The sequence below is a fragment of the Trachurus trachurus genome (assembly GCF_905171665.1).
Source record: "Trachurus trachurus genome assembly, chromosome: 17".
NCBI classification, from domain to species: Eukaryota; Metazoa; Chordata; class Actinopteri; order Carangiformes; family Carangidae; genus Trachurus; species Trachurus trachurus.
In genome coordinates, this window is record NC_139900.1 from 8,911,609 (window position 1) to 8,935,567 (window position 23,959).

A 23,959-nucleotide genomic window follows, 5' to 3' on the forward strand; every position below is an offset into this window, starting at 1 on the left:
CTCCGTAGCGTAGCTCTGAGCAGCTCACGGCTCTGCTCCGCCGTTCTAAAAATAGCTTGCACCGACAATTAAAGGTAACGAACCTACTGCTGTGACTATAGGGATTATGGCAATGGGCCAATTTGCCAAAAAATGTTGACCTATCCCTTTAAATGTTGGCGTCAGGCCGGTCGACTTCACAACAGAAAGTGAACACTCCGGAGAAGCAGACAATCATGACCCGTCACCTCCCGTCGACCCTGAAGCATCTTCTTTAACACGATGTGGCTCTGTGCTTTATTTCTCCTTTAGTCTCACTGTTTCATATATACACATCTGTGCTCTCTCTTTCGTTCTCTCTCTTTGTTTGGGGCTGGGTGGAGTGCCTCTACAAAAATGCCTGTAAAAATCCAGAAATGAAAACAACTAAAAAAAAATGCAACTCGTATGAAAACAAGGAGGAGGTGATGGAGGAACCTGCACAAACTACAACAACTGACTAATGAACCACAGAAAGAAGAAGGCAAGGCAATTTTATTTGTATAGCCAATTTTTACAAAGAGTTTGTCTCAAAGGGCTTTACATCCCATCATAACAACATCCTCTGTCCTTAGACCCTCACATCCACTGAGGAAAAACTCCATAGAAAACCCTTTTAACAGGGAAAACCAGGAGAAACCTCAGGGTGAGCAACAGAGGAGGGATCCCTCACCCAGGACGGACAGATGTGCAATAGATGTTGTTACAGACAAGAAAACAGTTTATAACACAGAATGTGGGAAACATGGAAATGTTAAGAGCTGATGGAGGCAGAAGAAGAAGAAGATGAAGAAGATGGAGATGGAGCTGAAACACTGATACAGACACACAACAGTGTTTTACTCCTCTCTTCTTCCCTCAATCTCTGACTCTCTGTCTTTTACTCTCCTCCTCCCTCCATCAGTCTCTCACATGTTTCCTCTCCTCTTCCTCCGTCTGCACCTTCACCTCATGCCTCCCTTTGTTTCTGCCTCCTCCTCCCCCTCCTACTTTGACTTTATTTCCCTCCATCCCTCCTCCTCCTCCTCCTCTGATACACCTCTCTGCATATTTTCCCACCAAACTCTACAATTACACTTAATGCCTCACAAAAAAAAAAAAGCAGCGCAGTAATGACGACCAGGACTCAGCAACACACACACACACACATGTGGGATATCAGACTGGAATGAAAACAGGAAATCATGTGGTACACACACACACACACACACACACACACAGAGAGCACATAACTGCGTAGACAAACACACTTGGCGGAGTTACTCGTGAACACACACACACACACACACACACACACACACACACACACACACACACACACACACACACACACACACACACACACACACACACACACACACACACACACACACACACACACACACACACACACACACACTGCACTGCTCTACCTTGCCAGAACCTGTCACTGTGAGTCCGTGGTGAATGTATAAGGCAGGATGGATTGGAGCTGCAGTGCGGCCCAGACTGCAGGGGGAGTAGCAGACTCTAATCTCTCACCAGAGGAGCAGCTCAACACCAGCTGCTCCCCCTCTCCTTCCCTCCCTCCCTCTCCCTCTCTCCCTCCCTCCCTCTCTCTCGCCTCAGACGAGGAGAGGAGGAACGAAAGAAAGAAAGAACGGAGCGAAAAGTTTAAGACAATCCAAAAATATCACGTCGACTCTTTGAAGCGTTCCCACAGTGGCTCCACGCGGCGGCTGCAACATTTCAGGACTTTTCCAGGACAACCCCCCCCCCCACCCACCCACCCCCACCCTACCTCCACCTCTAACCCCCCCCCCCCACTCCCTCCATCTCGGTCAGAGTTCGCAGACAGAAACACTTCTCCTTCCTGGTTGGTTAATGTTTCCCTAGAGCAGTGAAGGGAGCTGGTTTCTGCTGCAGGTGCAGGTGGAAAACAGGTGAGGTCACATGACCCAAGTCAAATATACTGTAGACCAGGGGTTCTCAACTAGTCTCACTCTGGGACCCACATTCTCTCATGGTCATTAAGTCCCGACCCACTTTTATAGAATTCAAACCAAGATTTTTTTTTTTTAAGCCTTTAAAAACTAATTTTGCTCTTTATTGAGCAAAGTGCATTTCAGAGCACATGAATGAAACTGAGGAGGACCATGACAACTGCATGTACGGAAGTGAATAAAAAAATATCCAACTGCACAAAATGGAGACCAACAAATCAATATATGTGACTTCTAATGCATCTCTGCATTCAGAGCATGTTCACAAAAGTGAATAAATATCAAATTGCACAAAATAAAGACCCACAAAACAAGGTATTTTCACTGCATCAGGCCACATTAATAAGAAACTGATATCTTTGCATTCAGAGCAAACAATAAGAAAGTGAGGAGGAGCATTACAACTGCATGTGTTCACGTGTCTCGTGTGTCTTTCAAAATAAGTTATTTTTTAAAATAAAAGACAAGTCCAACATCAGATGTGCATTAAATATTATTTACTTTTTTGACCAGCTGTCCGCGACCCATCCAGAACGGGTCCGCGACCCACTTTTGGGTCCCGACCCACCAGTTGAGAACCACTGCTGTATACTACCTGAGCTCACACTCACACTGTCACATACTCACACTCAGACTTTCTCCACTCAGGACCAGTGTGTAAACTGTTCTCAGTAGCAGCTCCAACACAGTGTAGAGCAAACAGGAGTTTAGTTTCTGATCCTCTATTAGTGCTGTGAACAGTGTCAAAGGTCAAACAAGCAGCATGCAGATGATAAACTAATGTTTGTTTGTTTATGTGTGTGTCTGCTCAACACGCTGCATATTTTACTACAACCTCGTCATAACTAAGCAACACCGATTCACAGTAAAACACAACAGAGCATCAACAAAAGAGCTGTTATCAAGTGGTTTATAACTCCTGGTCTAGAGATCTGTGAGGCCAGGTTATTTTAAATATGGTGCAACTTCAGAAAACATCTGACACATATTCACTACAACAATTACAAACTTTGTCATTTTCTGTCATAACCCGTCATACTCATTTGCAAAGTAACGCTGTGGTTACAGCTCATACCATGTGTATCAGTAGATACACAGAGTCATTCATAACTTTTGGTCCCTGTATTTGTGTCAGTCAGAGTTCTCCTCGGTCCTCTCCTATGCACCTGTCTGCCTCTGTAGGTGTGTTTAAAGGGATAGTTCAACATTTGGCAAATTGGCCCATTGCCATAATCCCTATAGTTTTAGGAGTAGACTTTTAATTGTCAGTGCAAGCTATTTTTAGAACGGCGGAGCAGAGCCGCAAGGTAAGTTCATGCAAAACCGCTGATGCGTGTTGCCTTCAGGGACAGTTTTTCATCAAGCAGTCTCTGCATTTCCCTCTAAAACAACTCTGTCTGGTAACGTTGTGTTATTATCTCATAGCGTGGTGAATGTGCAGCTCACAACTTGTCCACCAGAGCGTTGTGGAGTTGTTGGATTGTGTATTTGATGAGTTTGATGAGGGAAACCAAGAAATCCCATTAGCCTCCGTAGCGTAGCTCTGAGCAGCTCGCGGCTCTGCTCCGCCGTTCTAAAAATAGCTTGCACCGACAATTAAAGGTAACGAACCTAATGCTAAGACTATAGGGATTGTGACAATGGGCCAATTTGCCAAATGTTGAACTATCCCTTTAAGTTTTTAGTGTTTGATGCAAGTTAGTTAAGAAAGAAAAACTAAAATATCATTTAAACATTAGTATTCAGACTCTCTGCTGTGACGCTCATGTAGATCATAAAGCTGCAACATAATAAATGATGATAAATTGAAGGCAGAGGGTCTGAATACTTTCCGTATGCACTGTATGTTTAACAGCTCAAACATACAGTATCTTCTATATTAACCCTCTAACAGCCACACTGGTGGACACACAGCCACAGCGCCACAGGATGAGGCCTTCAAAAGTTACAGAAGTTAGTTTCTCCACCAAAAAAAGTCAAATAAAGCGAAGCTAATGTTGAGGTTTACCGAACAACAACAACAACAACACCACCGCGCTCAGCAGAGCTTTAGTGGATAATTAGCAGCTAATAATATCCAGCTATCATTTCAGACACGGAGCGGAGGCTTTCACATGGAATCTGACGACGGATACTTAGCGGGAGGAAGAACGGAACGGGGGGAGAGGAGAGGAGAGGAAACACATGCACAAGGAGGAGGCGAGGAGAAGAAAGTGAGAGAGAAGAATGGATGGAGAGATGAAAAGGGATCAGTGGAGGAAAGCAGCAGAGAAAAGAGCGGAGAGAGTGCAGAGAGAGAAAGAGAGAGGGAGGGAGGAAAACAAAGTGGAGGAGAGCGAGCACTGCTCACACCATGTAAGGCTTTATTCAGCAACAATGAAACCAGCCTTGAGAGCAATATCTCCGAGTGTCACATTCTCGCCGTCTCCATGGTTTTAGTGTTTCCTGCCTGGCTGCGACTCGCTCCTGCCGTGTGTGAGATGAAGGCAGATGCTTGCGTGGGCTGAGCTGTTTGTGGGGAACGGAGGATTAAAAGGGCGTCGAGCGGCGGCGGCGGCGGTGTAAACACAGGCCAATCAGCCGCCGCTGCTCGGTGCTTATTAAATCTGGTGGTGGCACCTCTGCAGTTTTTTTTTTTTTTTTTTTGGGGGGGGGGGGGGGGGGGGGGTTTGTACGTTGAGGTGTGTCATGTCATTTTTTTTTCAAAGTGTCTTCGGATGTGTAAGTAGCTAATCCTGCAGACTTGCTCAACAGGGGGTGTGTGTGTATGTTTGTGTGTGTGTGTGTGTGTGTGTGTGTGTGGAGGGTTTAAACGTACGGAGGTTTTTTTTTACACAGAGCTTCTGCAAGAAACAATTTAACAAACACAAACATCTGTCTCTGTCTGCACAAGTTTCCTGCAACTTCTGTGACTGGAAATGGGAAGAAGTAGGGTTCCCACTTGTCCTGGAAAACCTGGAAAATGGTTGACCGATTTTCCAGTCATGGAAAACACATGGAAAATTTGAAAAAAAAAGTCAAATGTCCTGGAAAAGCTTCAGTTGTCCTGGAAAATGATTTACCACATCAGCTACCAGAGCTCTGTTTGCCGTTTTCAGACCTCACGAAGGATTTATTTTCGTAAAAAAAAAAAAAAAAAGTGCCTAGTGAGAAGAGAGAACTAGAGACTTGAGTTGATGAGTGTTTCCAGTGTTGGAGCCCATGTTTGTGTTGTTCTATGATAAATTCATAGGAATTTCTAAGCATGTTACTGTAAGAGATTATTGCATAATTTAGAGCCATAGACTGCACATCTTTAAAGGGATAGTTCACCCAAAATCCAAATTTCAGGATTAGGGTCAGAGGATGTAGAATAACATGTCTGTCAGACTGGAGCCGCTGGAAAAATCCTGGAAAATGATTTCAAGAAAAGAGTGGGAACCCTGAAGAAGAAGGAGAGGAGGAAGAAGAATAAGAAGAGGGATGAAGAAGGTGAAGAGGAACCAGCCTGCCCTGCGGTCCAGCTGTGCTTCATAAAGCTGAACCTGGAGCTTCCTTCAGGACCAGACCGGCCCGCTGCTCGTATACAAGCCGACCTGCGGCGCAAATAAAAGCCGCGTGCTGCTGCTGCTGCTGCTACGGACGCGTCGCCGTGGAGATGACTCAGCTCCATCACACTCACACACCGGGTCCCTGCAGTGCTAATGAGGGAACTCATTACGAGGTTATTTCACTAATATCTCTGTCAACACGCCGGGCAACTAGCGCAGCAGAGAGACGCAGGACGGAGCAGATCCACTGAAAACAACTGTGAGAAGGGAATCTTCAATTAAAGCAACATATGTCTCTTCCTCCTGCTCCTCTTCCTCCTGCTCCTCCGCTGCTTCTCTTCATCGCATGTGACAGTAAAATGAATAATTTTGGGGGGATTCTGCGCCGTTGCACAGATAAGAACAGACATCTTAAGATGCTATTTGGCTTCGGGATATTGTGAATTATGATAATTTCAGGAAGCAAACAATTTAAATTAGCTGCCTCAGCTTTTTTTTTTTTCTTTTTCTTCTTCTTTTTCTTAAACTATTGCCTTGTTTGACCTCCAAGTTTTCATTTTCAGAGTCATGATCCATAAATACAGATTATAGTTATTATGATTATTATTAGGGCAAATATTTTCCAGATTAATCCGTAATCTGAAACACACGGTGGAGCCAGCCTGTATTATCATCATATTATTCATCTGTTTGCATATTCACAGGGCTGGAAATGTGCATTTAAAACAAAAATATGAACAAAAATGGGTGAAAAACAATAATAATCTACAGGTATTAGCACAAGTACCAATCCAAACAGATGCCTGGTGTCCATAACGGAGCAGGAGGAAGTTGATGGCTGTGATTTCCTGTCTCCTCTCTCTGACCCACATAATAAACATGATGCTTATCACACATCCATAAAGATCCGTCCTGGGATAAATGACAGTAAATATAGAGCAGTGGTTTCCAACCTTTTTTGACTCGTGATCCTATTTTGACATCACAAATTTCAGTTGACCGCGTCAATCAAGATGTGCCAGCTCAGATATTTTTATTTATTTTGCTGCATTTTATTTGAACTCGATTTATATTAGAGAAAGTGAAAGTATAGATACAGTTGTTTAAAGGTATAGTACGTAGGAATTCCCCCCATCTAGCGGTGCGGTTGCATATCGGAACGTATTCTTGATGTTGCATTCACGTGAAATGGGGCAGACGTCAGACAGACAACAGACGCTGCATGTAACAGGATAAACAAGCGTCCATGTAAACAAGTGGTCCGCCAGCACGAGGCTAAACAATACAGGCGTGACAACATGTTGTCATGGTGATGTGGTATTGTTTTACCGTCTTTCTCTGGTGGAGTAAAATGACATCCAGTTGGTTTGCCGACGGCCGTCTGCCTGACTGCACCTGAATGCAACACCAGTGCCTCCGTCCTTCCTCACACTACACAGTGGTGACAGTTTTAACAGGCCGAGCCCACAGCTCCGCTCAGTTTCCGTGGTTACTTACGGTCACGATGCAACATGGCCGCCTCGGTTCGGTGCGTCGCCCACTTATGTATTTGTAACGACTTGTAACAACTCATTCTAAGGTACCAGAAAGCTTTCATTTGTATGATTCCACTTCAGTGAAATACATATTTATGAAAGACATGTTTGATTTTTGCTGATAAAAAGCCAAATAAGTTACATACTGGGGCTTTAATATTGTGTGTGGTGTTTTTAATCATAATTTTAAAAAGAATAATAATTAGTTAAAAAAATATTTTTATCAGGCATTTTTTTTTAAATCAATTACCGGTACTAGACATTTCAGGCGACCCCATTTGAATTTCAGGCGACCCAACATGGGGTCCCGACCCCAAGGTTGAAAAACACTGATGCAGAGACGCCGCACCGCTCTGTGTTTTAAAACTGATACGATGCATTTGAGTTTGTTGTTCCCTCATTAATATGTTAATTTATGCACAAATGTAAACACACATGTGGAGGTGAAGATGCTGAGAGCTCGGCCATGAGGTCACGTGATGAAGCTTATCACTGGGTTTCATCAGAGAGAAAGTGTGTGTGTGTGTGTGTGTGTGTGTGTGTGTGTGTGTGTGTGTGTGTGTGTGTGTATGTGTGTGTGTGTGTGTGTGTGTGTAGCCTTCAGGATGAGGAGGTGGTGGTGTATACAGGGAGAAGAGAGAGACCAGCAGAACATGTTGCTCTGCAGGCGAGGGAGCGTTGAGCTGAGGGGAGGGGGGAACTAATCTGATCAAAGGAGCAGAGAGCAGGTAGATACACACCCACAAACAACCTGACACACACACACACACACACACACACACACACACACACTGAATCACCAACAGTGATAGAATAAACCTCTATGAACATCTAAGGAAAGCCCCGGCTGCAATCTGTGTCAGTGTGAGTTTTTGGAGCATGTCAGATTGTGTGATGAATATCTGATGAGTCCTGAGGCGAAGATGTAAACAGGAAGAAAAAAAAAAAAAAAAAAAACATCGGCGTGTTTTTCTAATTGGTTTGTAAATATGAGGCGAGGCAGCAGGACGTCTTTGATGGTCAAATCGTCTGTGAAGCAGCAGTTAGCAAAGACTAATACGTCTATTACATCATCGATGATGTAATCAATCAGCTGGTTGACAAATCCTGACTTCTGCCTTTTTCTTTATTTCCTCTGAGCTTTAAAGTTCCCACTGAGGTTTTTTTTTTTCCTTCATGAGTCGTCACTTTCATCTGAGCCGTGACTCGGTGACATCGTTTGAACGTCTCTTGTGTTTGTGTTGAGCTGGAAGCTGAGGAGCTGAGCTGCCTCCTGTTCCAACACTCACACCCTAGGAGATTCACATTTATCAATTCTGGAAAAGTGAACATGTTCTCTATCAGATTTGGAATAAACTGACCCCAATCTGAGCAAACGTTATTAAATGACCCCAAGGTCTTCAATCTTTTTCCTCTTATTCAATGAAATAATAAAAACGCAGATGGTTTATATACACTGAAGTAGAAAATCTGCACAGTTATGGAAGCTGGTGAGAAAATAAAGACGTGTTTGTGGGTAAATGTGTTAAACCGAACTCCACAGAAGACAAACTGTGAAGATGAAGGGTCAATACGTTACGGCACACATGCATACACACACTGTGATTCTTACACACTTGTTTCTGCAGATCTGCATGTATAAAGACAATGGGAAACAGCCTAAAAGCATTTGAGCTTGAGCTCTGAAGAGCTGAAGTGGTTTTCCATCAGAGAATACACTCAACCTGGACACAGACACACAAAAACCATACGCGTCACACACTCTGACTGTCTGGGCGACATCTTGCCTTCATCTCATAAAAAAAAAAAAGAAAAAAAGATGTGTATGTTGTTGTGCTTGTGTCGGACAGTTGCACAATAACACAACCCAGAGAACAAGAGTCTGTTTCTGTCCTGATCTGGTTGCACTTGATAACACAGTGGAGCAGATAATTAGTCACAACACCACCTGTTCTAACGGATCTCCACACACACACACACACACACACACACACACACACACACACACACGGCTGACTCATTCTAATATTAATGCACCTTGTCAGTGAGCAGTGATGGGGATAACTGCGCTACTTTTTTCCGTGACGATGAATCAAAAAAGTTACTGTTTCCTCCTGTTACAGCGTCGTTACTGTTACTGACGACAAAATGCGCCGTTACTTGACTCAAGAAGTCCCGTCACAAAATAATAACACACCCGTTAAAGTGTACGTTACATAGCCTACACACTTGTTTCAGTCCATCAGCTAGACGCAGCGTGGCGGAGGGATACTGAGTGAGTCGGTTAGCTCCAGATAAACGGGAGGTTAGAGGGAGCAGGTTCAAGTCATTTGACATATTTGAGCAATAGTTACTTTTCCTGGTAATTAGTTACTTTTATAATGTAGTAATTCAGTTACTAACTTTTTGGGGAAAGTAACTAGTTACTATAACTAATTACTTTTTAAAAGTAACGTGCCCAACACTTGTTTCGGGCCTGTAATAATATATATTTTCTAGCGTAAGGTTTATTCAGAACTAGTGAACTTAACTGGGATGAACTTTTTTGGGGCTTGTGTGCTCAGCTACTACAAGTGTGAAAAATAAATTGTTTTTCTAGCAGCTAAACTCAATATTGTAAATAGAATAAAATACAATTACAAAGAAATGGCTTAAGCCAGACATCCCATCTATTGATGAATAGTATGATGTAATTTACGATGTATTTGCAATGTAAAGAATCACTTTTTTTTCTTTCTCTCTCAATCTCTTTATCTCTCTCTCTCTCTCTCTCTCTCTCTCTCTCTATCTATCTATCTATCTATCTATCTATCTATCTATCTATCTATCTATCTATCTATCTATCTATCTATCTATCTATCTATCTATCTATCTAACTTTTTTTATTGTATAATTATAACAGAAAACACCCCATGTTCATGTGTTATTGTTTACGTAAAATGCTTTGTAAAAGGAAAAATAAATAAAAGAATAAATCAGTAACGCGCCCAACACTGGAGGTGAGATATGTTGGACATAGAAGTTTTTGGCCTGAATGTCTCAAAACATGAGAAGAAATCTGTGCGGCCCTCTGTGGTGAAAGATGAACCCTCCCTGAGGTGTGTGTGCACTGGGAGGCTCGGAGCTGGGAGTGTGTGTGTGTGTGTGTGTGTGTGTGTGTGTGTGTGTGTGTGTGTGTGTGTGTGTGTGTGTGTGTGTGTGTGTGTGTGTGTGTGTGTGTTACTGTGTGGAGCTCAGGGTTCCTACACATTTGAAATTTCCAAATTCCATACTTTTTCCAGACCCTGATTTCCAGACTTCTCGGTAAAAAAATCAAATAATTTGTGATATTTAAGTAAATAGACGTGCTCTGTGGAGGCCCTATGTGCCACCAAGGCATGAAGTGGATAGAGAGAGAGAGAGAGTAAATAGACGTGCATAATATAAAAAAAAGCATGCAATTTATCATTTGTTTTCATTATTCTCAATGGGTATGCCATTATGCAACCAAATAATTACCAGGAGATTGTAGCGAAGTACAATAGCACATACAAAACAATTAACCCAAATAGGTAAGACCAAACCAAGATAAGATAAATAAAATAATTTCCATACAATAGTTTCTATTTCCCATACTTTTACAGACCTGGAAATGTATAAAATCAAATTCCATACTTTTCCATACTTTCCATACTTGCGTAGGAACCCTGGGAGCTGAGACGGAGCGAACACACTCAGCTCAGCCTCCCAGAAAGAAGAACAGATAAACAAGAGGACTTCGTCACACTGATCTCACCTCCGTTCCAGGAGCCGTTCAGGGGTAATACTGTCGTGGCGTCAGCGGCGTCGGCGGCGTCTGTGTCAGCGGCGTCGTGGTCGTCCTGCAGCTCCGTCCCGTCGGCCTCGGCGGTGGCGACGGCCTCTGCGGCGACGGCGGCGGCCTCGGGCTCATGCAGGCTGTCCTCCTCCACGATGTGTAGCTTGTCCTCATCGTCCGAGTCTGAGCTCAGAGCCTCCAGGCCGTTGTTGAAGTCTGTCACTGCAGAGAAGAGACGGAGACGATGAGAGACGATGAGAGACGATCTAATGGGAGGTGACACTTCATCGGCCACTCCTGGAGCTAACATAACATCAGCGTGATCAGTGTGTGTGTGTGTGTGTGTGTGTGTGTGTGAAAAGGTTTAACAAAGTCCAGTTCAGTCTAAATGAATCCTCTGGACAGTGAATCCTTAACCCTTAATAAATTAAGTGCTCTAAACCAGTGGTTCTCAAAGTGGGGTCCGGGGACCCCCAGGGGTCCTTGAAAGGGTTCAAGGGGGTCCCCAACTTTTTCTCAAAATTTTACCACATTTTTTTTACAAACATTTCTTGAAATATTTTCCAAAACTTCATGCCAATACCTGTAATTTGAACCTACAGTGACTAAAAAAAGTAACGATATTCAGTCCAAGAACAAATATTTGTGTATTTCCCGTGTTTGTTTCGAAATGTTGTCCAATGAGGGGGTCCGTGGTCTAATTTGTGTCAGTTTAGGGGTCCTTGATGTGAAAAAGTTTGAGAACCACTGCTCTAAATGACTCATTGATTCCTAAAGAAGTAAATGGTGCAAAAGTGCCGAGTGTGTGTGTCCCTCCTCTTCCCCTCCCCATAGAATACAACTAGAATACAGTTGTTTAAGATTGTGTGTGGTGTTTTTAATCATAATTTTTTAAAAGAATAATAAGTTAAAACATATTTTTATCAGTAATATATATATATATTTTTTTTTTTAACAATTCCTAGACATTTCAGGCGACCCCATTTGAATTCCAGACGACCCCACGTGGAGTCCCGAACCCAAGGTTGGAAAACACTGCTTTAAATCATCCACTGCTGTAAGAGTGGATGAAATATGGCGGCCACGATGTTCCTGTTATGTTTATGGTAATCTCCTCAAGATGGAGCCACAGGTTTTTCCACGGCACCTGTGCTCATACAGGACGAGGTCTGAACCAGGAAGTACACCGGATCGCCTGTATGTCACATTAATATAAAACAGAAACTGCAGTTCTTCCAAAACCAAAAAAAGAAAAAGAAAAACCTGAACATTTCATATTCCGAGACGCAGTTTCTGCTTCAAAGAAGATGAAAGAGATGTTCGAGTTGCCAAAAAATAACAAATGTTATACATTAAGCTCTTAGAAAATGCTCCTCTGGTGTAATATTTCAAAATAAAACTGCGTGTTCTCTCATCCCGACATCATGGACGCTCAGAAGTCGGTAAATTACCAAACCGACGTTCAGTCCACACCCGCTGCTTCACACTGTGGAGATAATCTTCCACACGTCACGTCATCCATCAGTCTCTGACTCCAGGTCCTCACACTGTTTATTTCCCCCTCTCTTCATTTCACACAGAGACGTCGACGATAAAAAATAAAATAAATAAATAAAAACAATAAAAAAAACAGGAGAAACCGCCGCGACCACGGGGAAAAATAATCACCTGTTTATCAGCCTGAGAGAGCAAATCTATTCTACACTGAGTCTGTCTGTGGGGCAGCGAGGCTTAATGGAGGCTCAGGGTGAAGAATGGATCAACTGGACTGGTGTGAATGAACTCAGAGTGTGTGTGTGTGTGTTGCAGAGAAGTTGTAGGCGCTGCAGACATGAGAGTGTGTAGGGATCGAAAGGGATAGTTCAACATTTTGGCAAATTGGCCCATTGCCATAATCCCTATAGTCATAGCAGTAGGTTCGTTACCTTTAATTGTCGGTGCAAGCTGTTTTTAGAACGGCGGAGCAGAGCCGTGAGCTGCTCAGAGCTACGCTACGGAGGCTCATTATGGGATTTCTTGGTTTCCCTCATCAAACTCATCAAATACACAATCCAACAACTCCACAACGCTCTGGTGGACAAGTTGTGACCTGCACATTCACCACGCTATGAGATAATAACACAACGTTACCACACAGAGTTGTTTTAGAGGGAAATGCAGATGCTTGATGAAAAACTGTCCCTGAAGGCAACGTGCATCAGCGGTTTTGCATGAATTTCCCTCTAAAACAACTCTGTCTGGTAATGTTCTGTTATTATCTCATAGCGTGGTGAATGTGCAGCTCACAACTTGTCCACCAGAGCGTTTTGGAGTTGTTGGATTGTGTATTTGATGAGTTTGATGAGGGAAACCAAGAAATCCCATGAGCCTCCGTAGCGTAGCTCTGAGCAGCTCACGGTTCTGCTCCGCCGTTCTAAAAACAGCTTGCACCGACAATTAAAGGTAACAAACCTACTGCTATGACTATAGGGATTATGGCAATGGGCCAATTTGCCAACATGTTGAACTATCCCTTTAAGTGATGATGATGAGTGCTATGCTGTATAAAGTATAATTGCCTTCTCAATGTCAGCGTGTGTGTTCTTGTGACTATGTATGTGTGTAGGTGTAGGTGTGTGCGCTCTGCAGGGGAGCTGTACATCTTGTACGATGCCTAATGAGGAGGAAAAGACCGGGTTTGTTTGTTCACACAGGTGACAGGTGCACACACACACACACACACACACACACACACACACACACACACACACACACACACACACACACACACACACACACACTCATACACACACACACACACACACATCTCAAACCACAGCAGCTCTGCTCCTCTGTGTGAGGTAGGAAGCTATTTCAGGTTGCACCGTTAACCACGGACACACCCCGGCCTGCGCACACTGCTGCTGCTGCTGCTGCTGCTGCAGACCCAGATGACGCACACACACCTCCTTTAACCCACCTCCGTCTGAGACACACCCTGAGCACACACACACACACACACACACACACACACACACACACTGCTTCTACACACACACACACACATGCTCCGGTGTGAGAGATGTGTTGCTGTCTCTGCAGACGACTGTCGCTGCTGCTGCTCCAGACTGACGAGTGGAGCTCAGAATGCAAAAGATGTGATTGTGTTGTGTGTAGATGTGTGTGTGTGTGTGTGTGTAGGTGTGTGTGTGCGTGTGTGGGTGGGTGGGGGCTGGATCGATGCGCGTCTGGATCGATGTGAGAGGCTGGGCCAGAGGAGAGCAGCGTGAGGTTTGTTCAGGCTGCAGCTCATTTAGAAATAAAAATGTGAGTCACTTTTAGCTTTTAGTGGTTTTGTTTTGAATACTTAGATGTGTGTGTGTGTTTCTGTGTGTGAGTGTGTGTGTTTCTATGTGTGTGTGTGTGGTATCAATACAGTCATAACCTACATGAGTGTACTGTGTGGTTTAGTGCTGGAACTACTGATTATTTTTAACTTTTGGACTGAAAAATGTCAAATCACATCTGGTTTTGTCAATGAACTCAAAGATATTCAGTAGAAAACAAACACCACCAACTTCTCAGTAATCACTATAATCAAAACAGTTGCTGATAATCAACCAGAGCCTCTTTATACAACATCCATTAGGTTGTCTATCATTACTCCCTCAGTTGTCTTGAAAGCCCAGTTTTCATTTGTTTATTATTTTATTCTTCAGTTGATTACTTTTATAGATTTATATATAGATTATATATAGATTTACTTCAATGATCTCAAACTGTAATCTTCAGCATAAGATTAGGATTTATTTGTCATTGTGCATTAACAGTGAAATATTGTTCGAGCAAAACCTCCAGATGCAAAAAAAGAAAAAGTGCTTAAAATCACTATACACTACAAGCATATACACATAATAGTAAAAGATAAAGTAAAAATAAAATGCAGATAGATTCATCTCAGGTAATATAAATTATTTGCAAACAAACTGCACTGTAAAGATAAAAATATAACTCTACAAGTACGTACGTGTAGTGCAGGTAGATTAAAGGTGCAGAACGTGACAGTGACTCAGCCTGAATGTCATTTCTATCTCAGATACAGATGTTCAAAGACATGCTGACTGATCCTCTGGTGGAGCCACATGCAGACGCAGCGCTGCAGTTCATATCTACAACAGAGTATCGGACTGAGCCGACACACACACACACACACACACACACACACACACACACACACACACACACACACACACACACACACACACACACACACACACACACACACACACACACACACACACACACACACACACACACACACACTCTGTTAACAGTCTGGTTCCTTCAGCGCTCAGGGTTTTGAACATGTTCAATGTGCTGTGTCTGCATCCACTCTGAGTTACATCATGTATTTCTTGAGTAGTTCAGTGCTGTTCCTAAACTATTTAAGATCTGAATGTGTCTGGGTTGGGTTTTTTGTTTTTTTCTTGGCAGATCTCTGTGTGAAAACCCTGAAGACGAAGCTTCAGGAAGCTGAGCAGATCTGGGCCAATGTTTTATTGTTTTAATGTTTCATTTTTTTAGTTAAGTTAAGTTTAGTTTAGTTTATCTTAGCTTAGGTTAACTTAGAGCTGCTACAATTAATCAAATAATCGAACAATAATCAGTTATTAAATTAATCGTCAACTATATTTTGATAATCGAATAATCAGTTTGAGCAGTTTTTTAAGAAAAAAAGTCCAAATTCTCAGATTTCAGCTTCTTAAATGTGAATATTTCTGGTTCCTTTGTTCCTTTATGACAATAAACTGAGTCTCTCTTTGGTCTGTGGACAAAACAAGACATTTGAGGACGTCCTCTTGTGGTTTGGGAAACACTAATTAACATTTTTCAACATCTTTTAACCTTTTATTAACCAAACAACTAATCGATTAATCGTTTAAATAATCGACAGATAAATTGATAATGAAAATAATCGTTAGTTGCAGCCCTATTGTCCACCTAAGTGGAGATTTTACTTTGGTTTTCCCACATAAAATCACAGTACACGCAGACAAGCCATACAAAAAAACCCTATATTAGCTGTAGCCCTTTCTTTTATTGACTTTAACTTATTATCATTGACTGTATTTATTTGTCACTTGTTGTCTGTCATTTATCTGCTGCAAATCAGTTTCCTTCGTTGGGACATGATGATAAAACTGAACTGAACTGAACTGTTCAATTAGCCTAAAAGGCAACAATTTAAAGTAAAAAAACAAACCGAGCGGCTCACAGAGGCTGAAAACAGCTGAAACGCTGCGTCCTGAGAAACCTGAACTCAGCAGCATCAGATCAGTCTCCTCTCCTGCTCGTTTGGATTCAATTACAGGCTGATCAGGTTAGAAGACATGAGCTCGCTGTGTGTGGTTTAATGACATTAGATTCAGGATTTCTGGGTATTAGGGATGGGTTAGGTCTTTTCAGAGACAGATGTGGCCAGATGCTGCTGCTGTGGCTCAGGCCTCACAGCTTTTAAGGAAAAAAAAACAAAAAAAAACAAGAATCATTTCAAATCCAGGTGAGAGATCTTCATGATAAACAGGAAGAGAGGAGCAGATATTCCTCCTCCTGTAACTCCTGCATACTGTAGTTACCATGACGACAGGCAGGGGGCAGCACTTTGCAGGGCAGAGGGGATGTATAAAAAAAACAAAAAAACACTCATGAGTGCTTCCCAACGCCTGTGATGCAAAACTCAACCACAACCACACACAGACAGACACAGGTCCAACAACTTGTGTGTGTGTGTGTGTGTGTGTGTGTGTGTGTGTGTCAGTGTGTGTTGGAAAGAGACCTGTCCACATCATCATCATCATGAAACGCGTCAAGTGAACTGTTAATCCTCCATCTGGAGGTCTAAAGGAAGAGGGAAGTCTAGACGATAGCATTCCTCCCTTCCTGTCATCCATCTCTCCGATTAAGAAGCCGTTTCATAACGTTCCCCTTCGTTACCGCGCTCGGCTAATGTTCCTGCAGCCAGAGCCCGGGATTTCTGACACTTCACGTCACTTAACGACTCTGAACTCGCCGCAACAGGGTTTGAAATCACCGATAGAATAAATCTGATGCATGTTGCACTTGTAACGGGACTTATGAAAACAAAGCTGAGGAGAGGAAGCTCGTTTTAAAAGCCTGAACTTCTACTCCAAACACATCTGGGCATAAACTGGTCTAGAGTGACATTTTTGTTTGTTTGGACAATATCCAGAATGTAATTATCTGGATACAGGCCAACAATACATACATTACTGGATTAGTTGGGGATTTTATCAACTCCAACATAAAAGAATTCAGAATATGAAGAGAAAATGCTGCACACGACGGCAGGAAGTGGCCTTGATATTCGATATCGCTGAAAACTGATCCGATCCGTCTTTTTTTATTTACATTAAGCCCGTTCATTCAGTCAGTAACAGTAAACACAAACCGACCGCGTTATGAAACTCTGAGCTTTAATTAGGAGCTGCGCTGCCAACAGCAGGCTGAACTTATCCCTTGATTAAAATAAAGGGAAGCGGAGATGCAGAGATGGAGGGAGCAGAGGAGAGGACACAATATCCTGTCTGAGGCGGTCGGACAGAAACATTAAAAAGAAAAAAAAAGAAAAGAAACTGCAACAAGACCTTAACAAGAAAACAGCATCACTGTCACCTCCATTTAAATAAAACCTCACAACTAAAACCAGACCAAGTCTCAGTTTTAAAGGGATAGTTCAACATTTTGGCAAATTGGCCCATTGCCATAATCCCTATAGTCATAGCAGTAGGTTTGTTACCTTTAATTGTCGGTGCAAGCTATTTTTAGAACGGAGGAGCAGAGCCGTGAGCAGGGCTATGCTATGGAGGCTAAGGGAATTTCTTGGTTTTCCTCATCAAACTCATCAAATACACAACCCAACAACTCCAAAAGGCTGTCGTGGACAAGTTGTGAGCTGCACATTCACCACGCTATGAGATAATAACGGAAAGTTACGAGACAGAGCTGTTTTAGAGGTAAATTCATGCAAAACCGCTGATGCGCGTTGCCTTCAGGTACAGTTTTTCAGCAAGCAGTCTCTGAATTTACCCTGTATTTACCTCGAAAACGGCTCCGTTTCGTAACGTTCTGTTATTATCTCATAGCGTGGTGAATGTGCAGCTCACAACTTGTCCACGACAGCCTTTTGGAGTTGTTGGGTTGTGTATTTGATGAGTTTGATGAGGGAAACCAAGAAATTCCATTAGCCTCCGTAGCGTAGGTCTGAGCAGCTCACGGCTCTGCTCCGCCGTTCTAAAAATATCTTGCACCGACAATTAAAGGTAACGAACCTACTGCTATGACTATAGCGATTATGGCAATGGGCCAATTTGACTAAATGTTGAACTATCCCTTTAACAAGTAAACAGCATCACTGTCACCTCCATTTAAATAAAACCTCACAACTAAAACCAGACCAAGTCTCAGTTTTAAAGCGTCTTCCTTTGACTCTCAAAGCGCCGAGCGAGGAGGAAGTAAAGAGTGGGAGCGGAGAGCAGCAGCCGCTCGCTGAGCCACTAACAAAGCGTCTGACTTGTGCAGCGTCAGTGGAGTCAGACCCACTGCAGGACACGGGAACCTGCAGGGGAAGTCATGTGTGTCTGACACAACACAACACAACACAGGACACAACACAACCCTGACTGGGCCACATGGCCTAGTATGTGGGTCAAAGGTCAGCTGCAACGCATCAGGAGGAGGGGGAGGGGGAGCGAGGCTAAAATCCACCAGGATAAAAATAGAGCATGAAGCTCTGAAGATATAAAACAATACGTAAGGGTTTTTTCAGACTTAAAGGGAACATGTTATGTAATCATCACTTTTTGCAGGCTCTTTATTTGGGTGTTTGTTTTGCCTTCAGGCACCAAAATCTGAGAATTGACAAAAAAAATCTGTAATTTTCAGGCTCTCTAGGTTGAAATCCATGTGGTTTTACGAGCTGTTCCCTCTACCTGTGAGTACAGGTACAGGTAGAAGGGGGCGGGGCCTGGTGAGCAGTGGCTCATTTGCATTTAAAGGGACGGGCACCGAAACCAGTCGTTCTGAAAAGGATGAAAAGAGCTGTGATGTTTGATCCTATTTTGACGGTGTCTTTAAGACACTTGGGAACTATTTTAATGTGTGGAAAAGGGGCAGAATATGTCTCCTTTAATGACTGAGTGGGCTCTGAGCTAAATGCTAACATGCACGAGGCTCAAAGCAGAGCTGAGGTTGATTGATTGGGAACTGGCCATTATATTTTCTGACCTGAGGATGGTGCTAAGTGAAAACTAGACTTTACAGAGCAGCCGGGGGCAAAACAACCTCAAGAGAACAAGAGTATCTCCACAAAGCTCCACGTTAATCCATTAAACAGCTGCTAAAATATTTCAACAGCATTTGACACATCACCACGGCTACAAACATCCATCAACTTGGCCTGAAATATATACTGTATATATATATATATATTTTTTTTTTCCTCCTAAATTGATCCAGAGAGAAAACCAATAAACTGTAACTAATTCATCACAATCAATCATCAATTAAAGAGCCGATGATTTCCAGCCGACAGCTGAACAAACACTCTTTGTGCCGGACGTGAATGAAAACGAGTCGACTCTTTTATTTATGATCCGTTATTGAAAAGTCCGAAGGAAAGAAAGACGTGTGAACAAAACATTAGACTGTATGACACGGCCGCAGTGAGTCTGCCTGCTGAGTGTGTGTGTGTGTGTGTGTGTGTGTGTGTGTGCGTATTGACCCAGTGCAGCTGTGCAGGATGGGATCTCTGCCAAGCCTCTAACAGACAATTACCCCACTGTGTGTGTGTGTGTGTGTGTCAGACCAAACAGAAGAGTGTACATCACTAAAGCTGTCTGTCTGCTACTAGATGTGACCAGACTTTAACATGCTGAGCAGCTGCAGTCGGCCCACTTAAAGGGACAGTCACACATTTTCCCTGTCCTGGCCAATGATGTCGTCTTAAAGGAGACACGCCCAGCTTTTTTTTTAGACGGATAAATAAAAACACATATTTACAACTACAGATGGATATCATTTTTAATTTTTAGTATCTCTTATATATCCTTTTTCCAAATATAACACAATAGAGTATAGAATAAACACCTAGCTAGCACTATTAGTAGATGTCTGATGTTTTCATATGAACATTTACATTCAATTTATAATAACTACACACTATTAAGCATTAGTTAAGCATTAATAAATACTGAATTCATCATTTATGATTATTAGTATGTAGTTTACAAATAAAGTCAGTGCTTAATCAATGATGAGTAAAACATTTTGAACTGTGTTTATAAACTACAAACTAATGAGTATTCATGTGTTATAAATGATGAATTCAGTATTTATTAATGCTTAACTAATGCTTAATAGTGTACTTATTAAAGTGTTACAGAGATCACAGCTGAAATGAATATAAAAAAGTCTCTAAAGCCTGTGGTGGTGTCTTGCTTGCTGTTGCTGACCCTGCTCATCGTTTCCTGAGAGAAAAAACAAAGTTTGAAACGATCTCTCCAGCAGATTTCAACTGTTTTCTTTCTTTTTTTGTGTGTGTGTGTTTTTTTGTTTTTTTTAAAGCTAAAGCCCAGAAACACCTGAATACATGTTAAGATGTAGCACAGACACAGAGTCGTGGCCACAGGAGAACAGAGACGGCCTGGAGGATGTTAAATGTAGTGCAGCAGCAGCAGCAGCAGCAGCAGCAGCAGCACTGACTCATGCTGTCGAGGTGTCTGCTGAAAGTCAGCGTCATGAGGTAAGACTGAGGCTGCGTCATCCTCACACACACACACACACACACACACACAGGAGGGGAGAGGAGGGGAGAGGAGGGGAGGGGAGGGGAGAGGAGGGGTGTGGCTGCTCATGTCCCTGGCACGCCGCGCCGTCTTTCCATCCCCACCTTGCTTTAATATACAACCACCAACAACCTCTGGACTCGCAGCGAGGCTATTAATGCTGCAGCTCCACACACACTCACAGGAAAGCCCCTCTGCTTGCAGCCAGACATGTAAGAGAGCCAGAGACCAGGGACCCCCCCCCCACCGGTCCTCCCAAAGAGACAAAGCATCTGCCACGTGTATCTTCACATATATAAACGAGATACTTTTAAATCTCGTTTATTTTTATATTTCTCAGTGTTTGATCTGACTTTATGTTTTTCTTATTGCTTTTATATGCTATTAATTCACTGTATTTTAACTTCAACTTTCTTTCTTTTACTGTTTTTGTATCTGTTGTGCAGCACTTGGGTAACCCTTGTTGTTTTTAAAATGTGCTATACAGATAAAGTGGATTGGATTGGATATAGATAGTGACCTTTTGTGCGTGTGTGTGATAAATAACTGTTCTGAGAATCGTCCTACTGAAGTCCAACGTGTCTCAGGAGTGTGTGTGTGTGTGTGTGTGTGTTTACGTGTTATGTGTGTGTCCAGAGTAATCAGGACTCTCCAGCTGCTTCCTGCTCGGCCCAGGTGCTCTCTCTCTCTCCTCACCGTGACCCTCAGTGGGAGGAGCTTGTACTGAAGTTTCTTTGTTTTTATTTTTAACTTACAATGTATTGTTGTTTCTTCTATTTTAATCTATTTTGTATTGTTTGTAATGCAATTAAAGGGATAGTTCAACATTTTGGCAAATTGGCCCATTGCCACAATCCCTATAGTCATAGCAGTAGGTTTGTTACCTTTATTTGTCGGTGCAAGCTGTTTTTAGAACGGCGGAGCAGAGCCGTGAGCTGCTCAGAGCTACGCTACGGAGGCTCATGGGATTTCTTGGTTTCCCTCATCAAACTCATCAAATACACAATCCAACAACTCCACAACGCTCTGGTGGACAAGTTGTGACCTGCACATTCACCACGCTATGAGATAATAACACAACGTTACCAGACAGAGTTGTTTTAGAGGGAAATTCATGCAAAACCGCTGATGCGCGTTGCCTTCAGGGACAGTTTTTCATCAAGCAGTCTCTGCATTTCCCTCTAAAACAACTCTGTCTGGTAACGTTGTGTTATTATCTCATAGCGTGGTGAATGTGCAGGTCACACCAGATAACATTTAAGATTAAGTATAGTAATAATAAAGTATAGTAATGGTCATTTTTTTTGTTTTGATTTGTTATTTGTGTAATTAACTTGTATAGGTGAGGTTTAAAGATAAGCCCAGAGTGGGTTTCTACCTCACCTGCACATGTTTTATCATTATTTTTTATTTTATTTATTCTGTTGATGCTACAATTGTGCAAAAAAAAAAAAAGTGTTGGAACAACAAAAATCTGGGTTTGACATTCGACTCTTTCTTCCTCCCACAGCTACCAAAGAGTTTGGTGACTCTAAGTGTGTGTGTGTGTGTGTGTGTGTCTCAGCTCTGACGCGTCCAGGATGAACTCTCCCTCGCCCCCCTCCCGTGTCACCTGGGATTAGCTCCGCCCCCTCCACGGATCATCACTACACACAATGGATGGATGGATAAACACTCTTCCATATTGTTCTGGTTTTTATTTTCCCCACAAAGCACTTGGGTGTCAGAGTGTTTCCAGGGGAGCAGCGCCTGTTTTGGTTTTTATTTGATAGTTAATTTAATCCACCGTCGACTGTCTGGGTGGATTTAAACAGGATTTGGTTGAACCGCAGCTCCACCAGGCTGCAGCTAGCCGTTTCCCTCTGCTCCGGCTCTTTGTGCTAAGCTAATCGCCTCCTGGCTCCGGCTTCCAGGCGTTTGGCATCGGTTCAGCAGAGAGACCCCCAGTCGACTCGCATGTGGTGAGTCACTTCACTGCACTTTTTCTTTTTTAGCTGCCTCACAACGGAGCAACAGAGCAACACAGTGACAGGCAGATTCAGGCTTCACAAAGCCACAGAAACCGGCGGTCTGCAGGCCGAGCTCGCCGCACCGCAGAGGGGTTCATGGTTTCAACTGAGCCGCGACCGAGACGACAACTTTACTTTCAGCTCGTCTCTGACTCGTTTTCACAGCCCTGATGACGACAAACATTAAAACATGAAACCTGAGTCATGTATAGGAGCCGCTGAGCTCAACCCACGCTACAATCCTCCTGTTTGTTGATAAAATATAATAAAGAGGAGACACAAGTAATAAATGTTGAGTCTTTATAATAAATCAAAAGTACAGGTGAGAAGCAGAAGCACCTGAACTATTAATAAAGTGAGGATGACATAAAGACAATTCTCATTAGAATTAGAATTAGAAAAACTTTATAGTCCCGCCAAGGTAGGAAATTCATCTTTGGTCTCACTTATAGACAAAACAGTCAGAACACAAACGTTTGCCAGCAAGGCTTACATGAGACAAAACAAAGTCAACAGCGGTCACATCACATACAGATAGTAAAAATAATAGTGATTAAAAGGATAGTTCAACCTTTAATTGTCGGTGCAAGCTGTTTTTAGAACGGCGGAGCAGAGCCGTGAGCTGCTCAGAGCTACGCTACGGAGGCTCATGGGATTTCTTGGTTTCCCTCATCAAACTCATCAAATACACAATCCAACAACTCCACAACGCTCTGGTGGACAAGTTGTGACCTGCACATTCACCACGCTATTAGATAATAACACAACGTTACCACACAGAGTTGTTTTAGAGGGAAATTCATGCAAAACTACTGATGCTTGTACAGCAAGCAAGTACAGATATTAGGAAGCAAAACATTTGAATAATCAATTCATCAGCTAATATTCATAATGTTTTTTGTACATTTTACTGTTTAACAATGAATATTTTTTTTTAAATATTCATAATATTCAGTGCTTGAAATAAAGTAAATAATATAAAAAATAACTACAAAAAGTACAAACGTTGATGATGAATAATTTTCTTTTCACAGCCTCTAGAATTGAGATCATAATAATCAAAAACATCACATCAACATTCACATGAGCTCTTCATTTCCAGCTCCGTCTCATTATTTTACCTCTGACAGGAGAGAACAACAGTTCATTTAACCGACTGACAACCTGCTTCAAGACAGACTGAGACACAGAGTCATCATGAATCTAGGTTAGACCCACTAAGATTACACATCCTCTTTTACCAGGTA

At 42.5% G+C, this 23,959-nt stretch overlaps 1 protein-coding gene across 1 annotated transcript in view; it reads right to left on the reverse strand.

Moving 5' to 3' along the window:
• The window catches only part of LOC311000276 (zinc finger E-box-binding homeobox 1-like), a 94,197-nt gene that overhangs the window by 19,399 nt on the left and 50,839 nt on the right, over nt 1-23,959 (reverse strand). Inside the window, exon 2 of the mRNA XM_083990945.1 lies at nt 10,841-11,083. Within this exon, the coding sequence (XP_083847071.1) occupies nt 10,841-11,083 (243 nt within the window). The remainder of the gene's footprint in view (nt 1-10,840; nt 11,084-23,959) is intronic.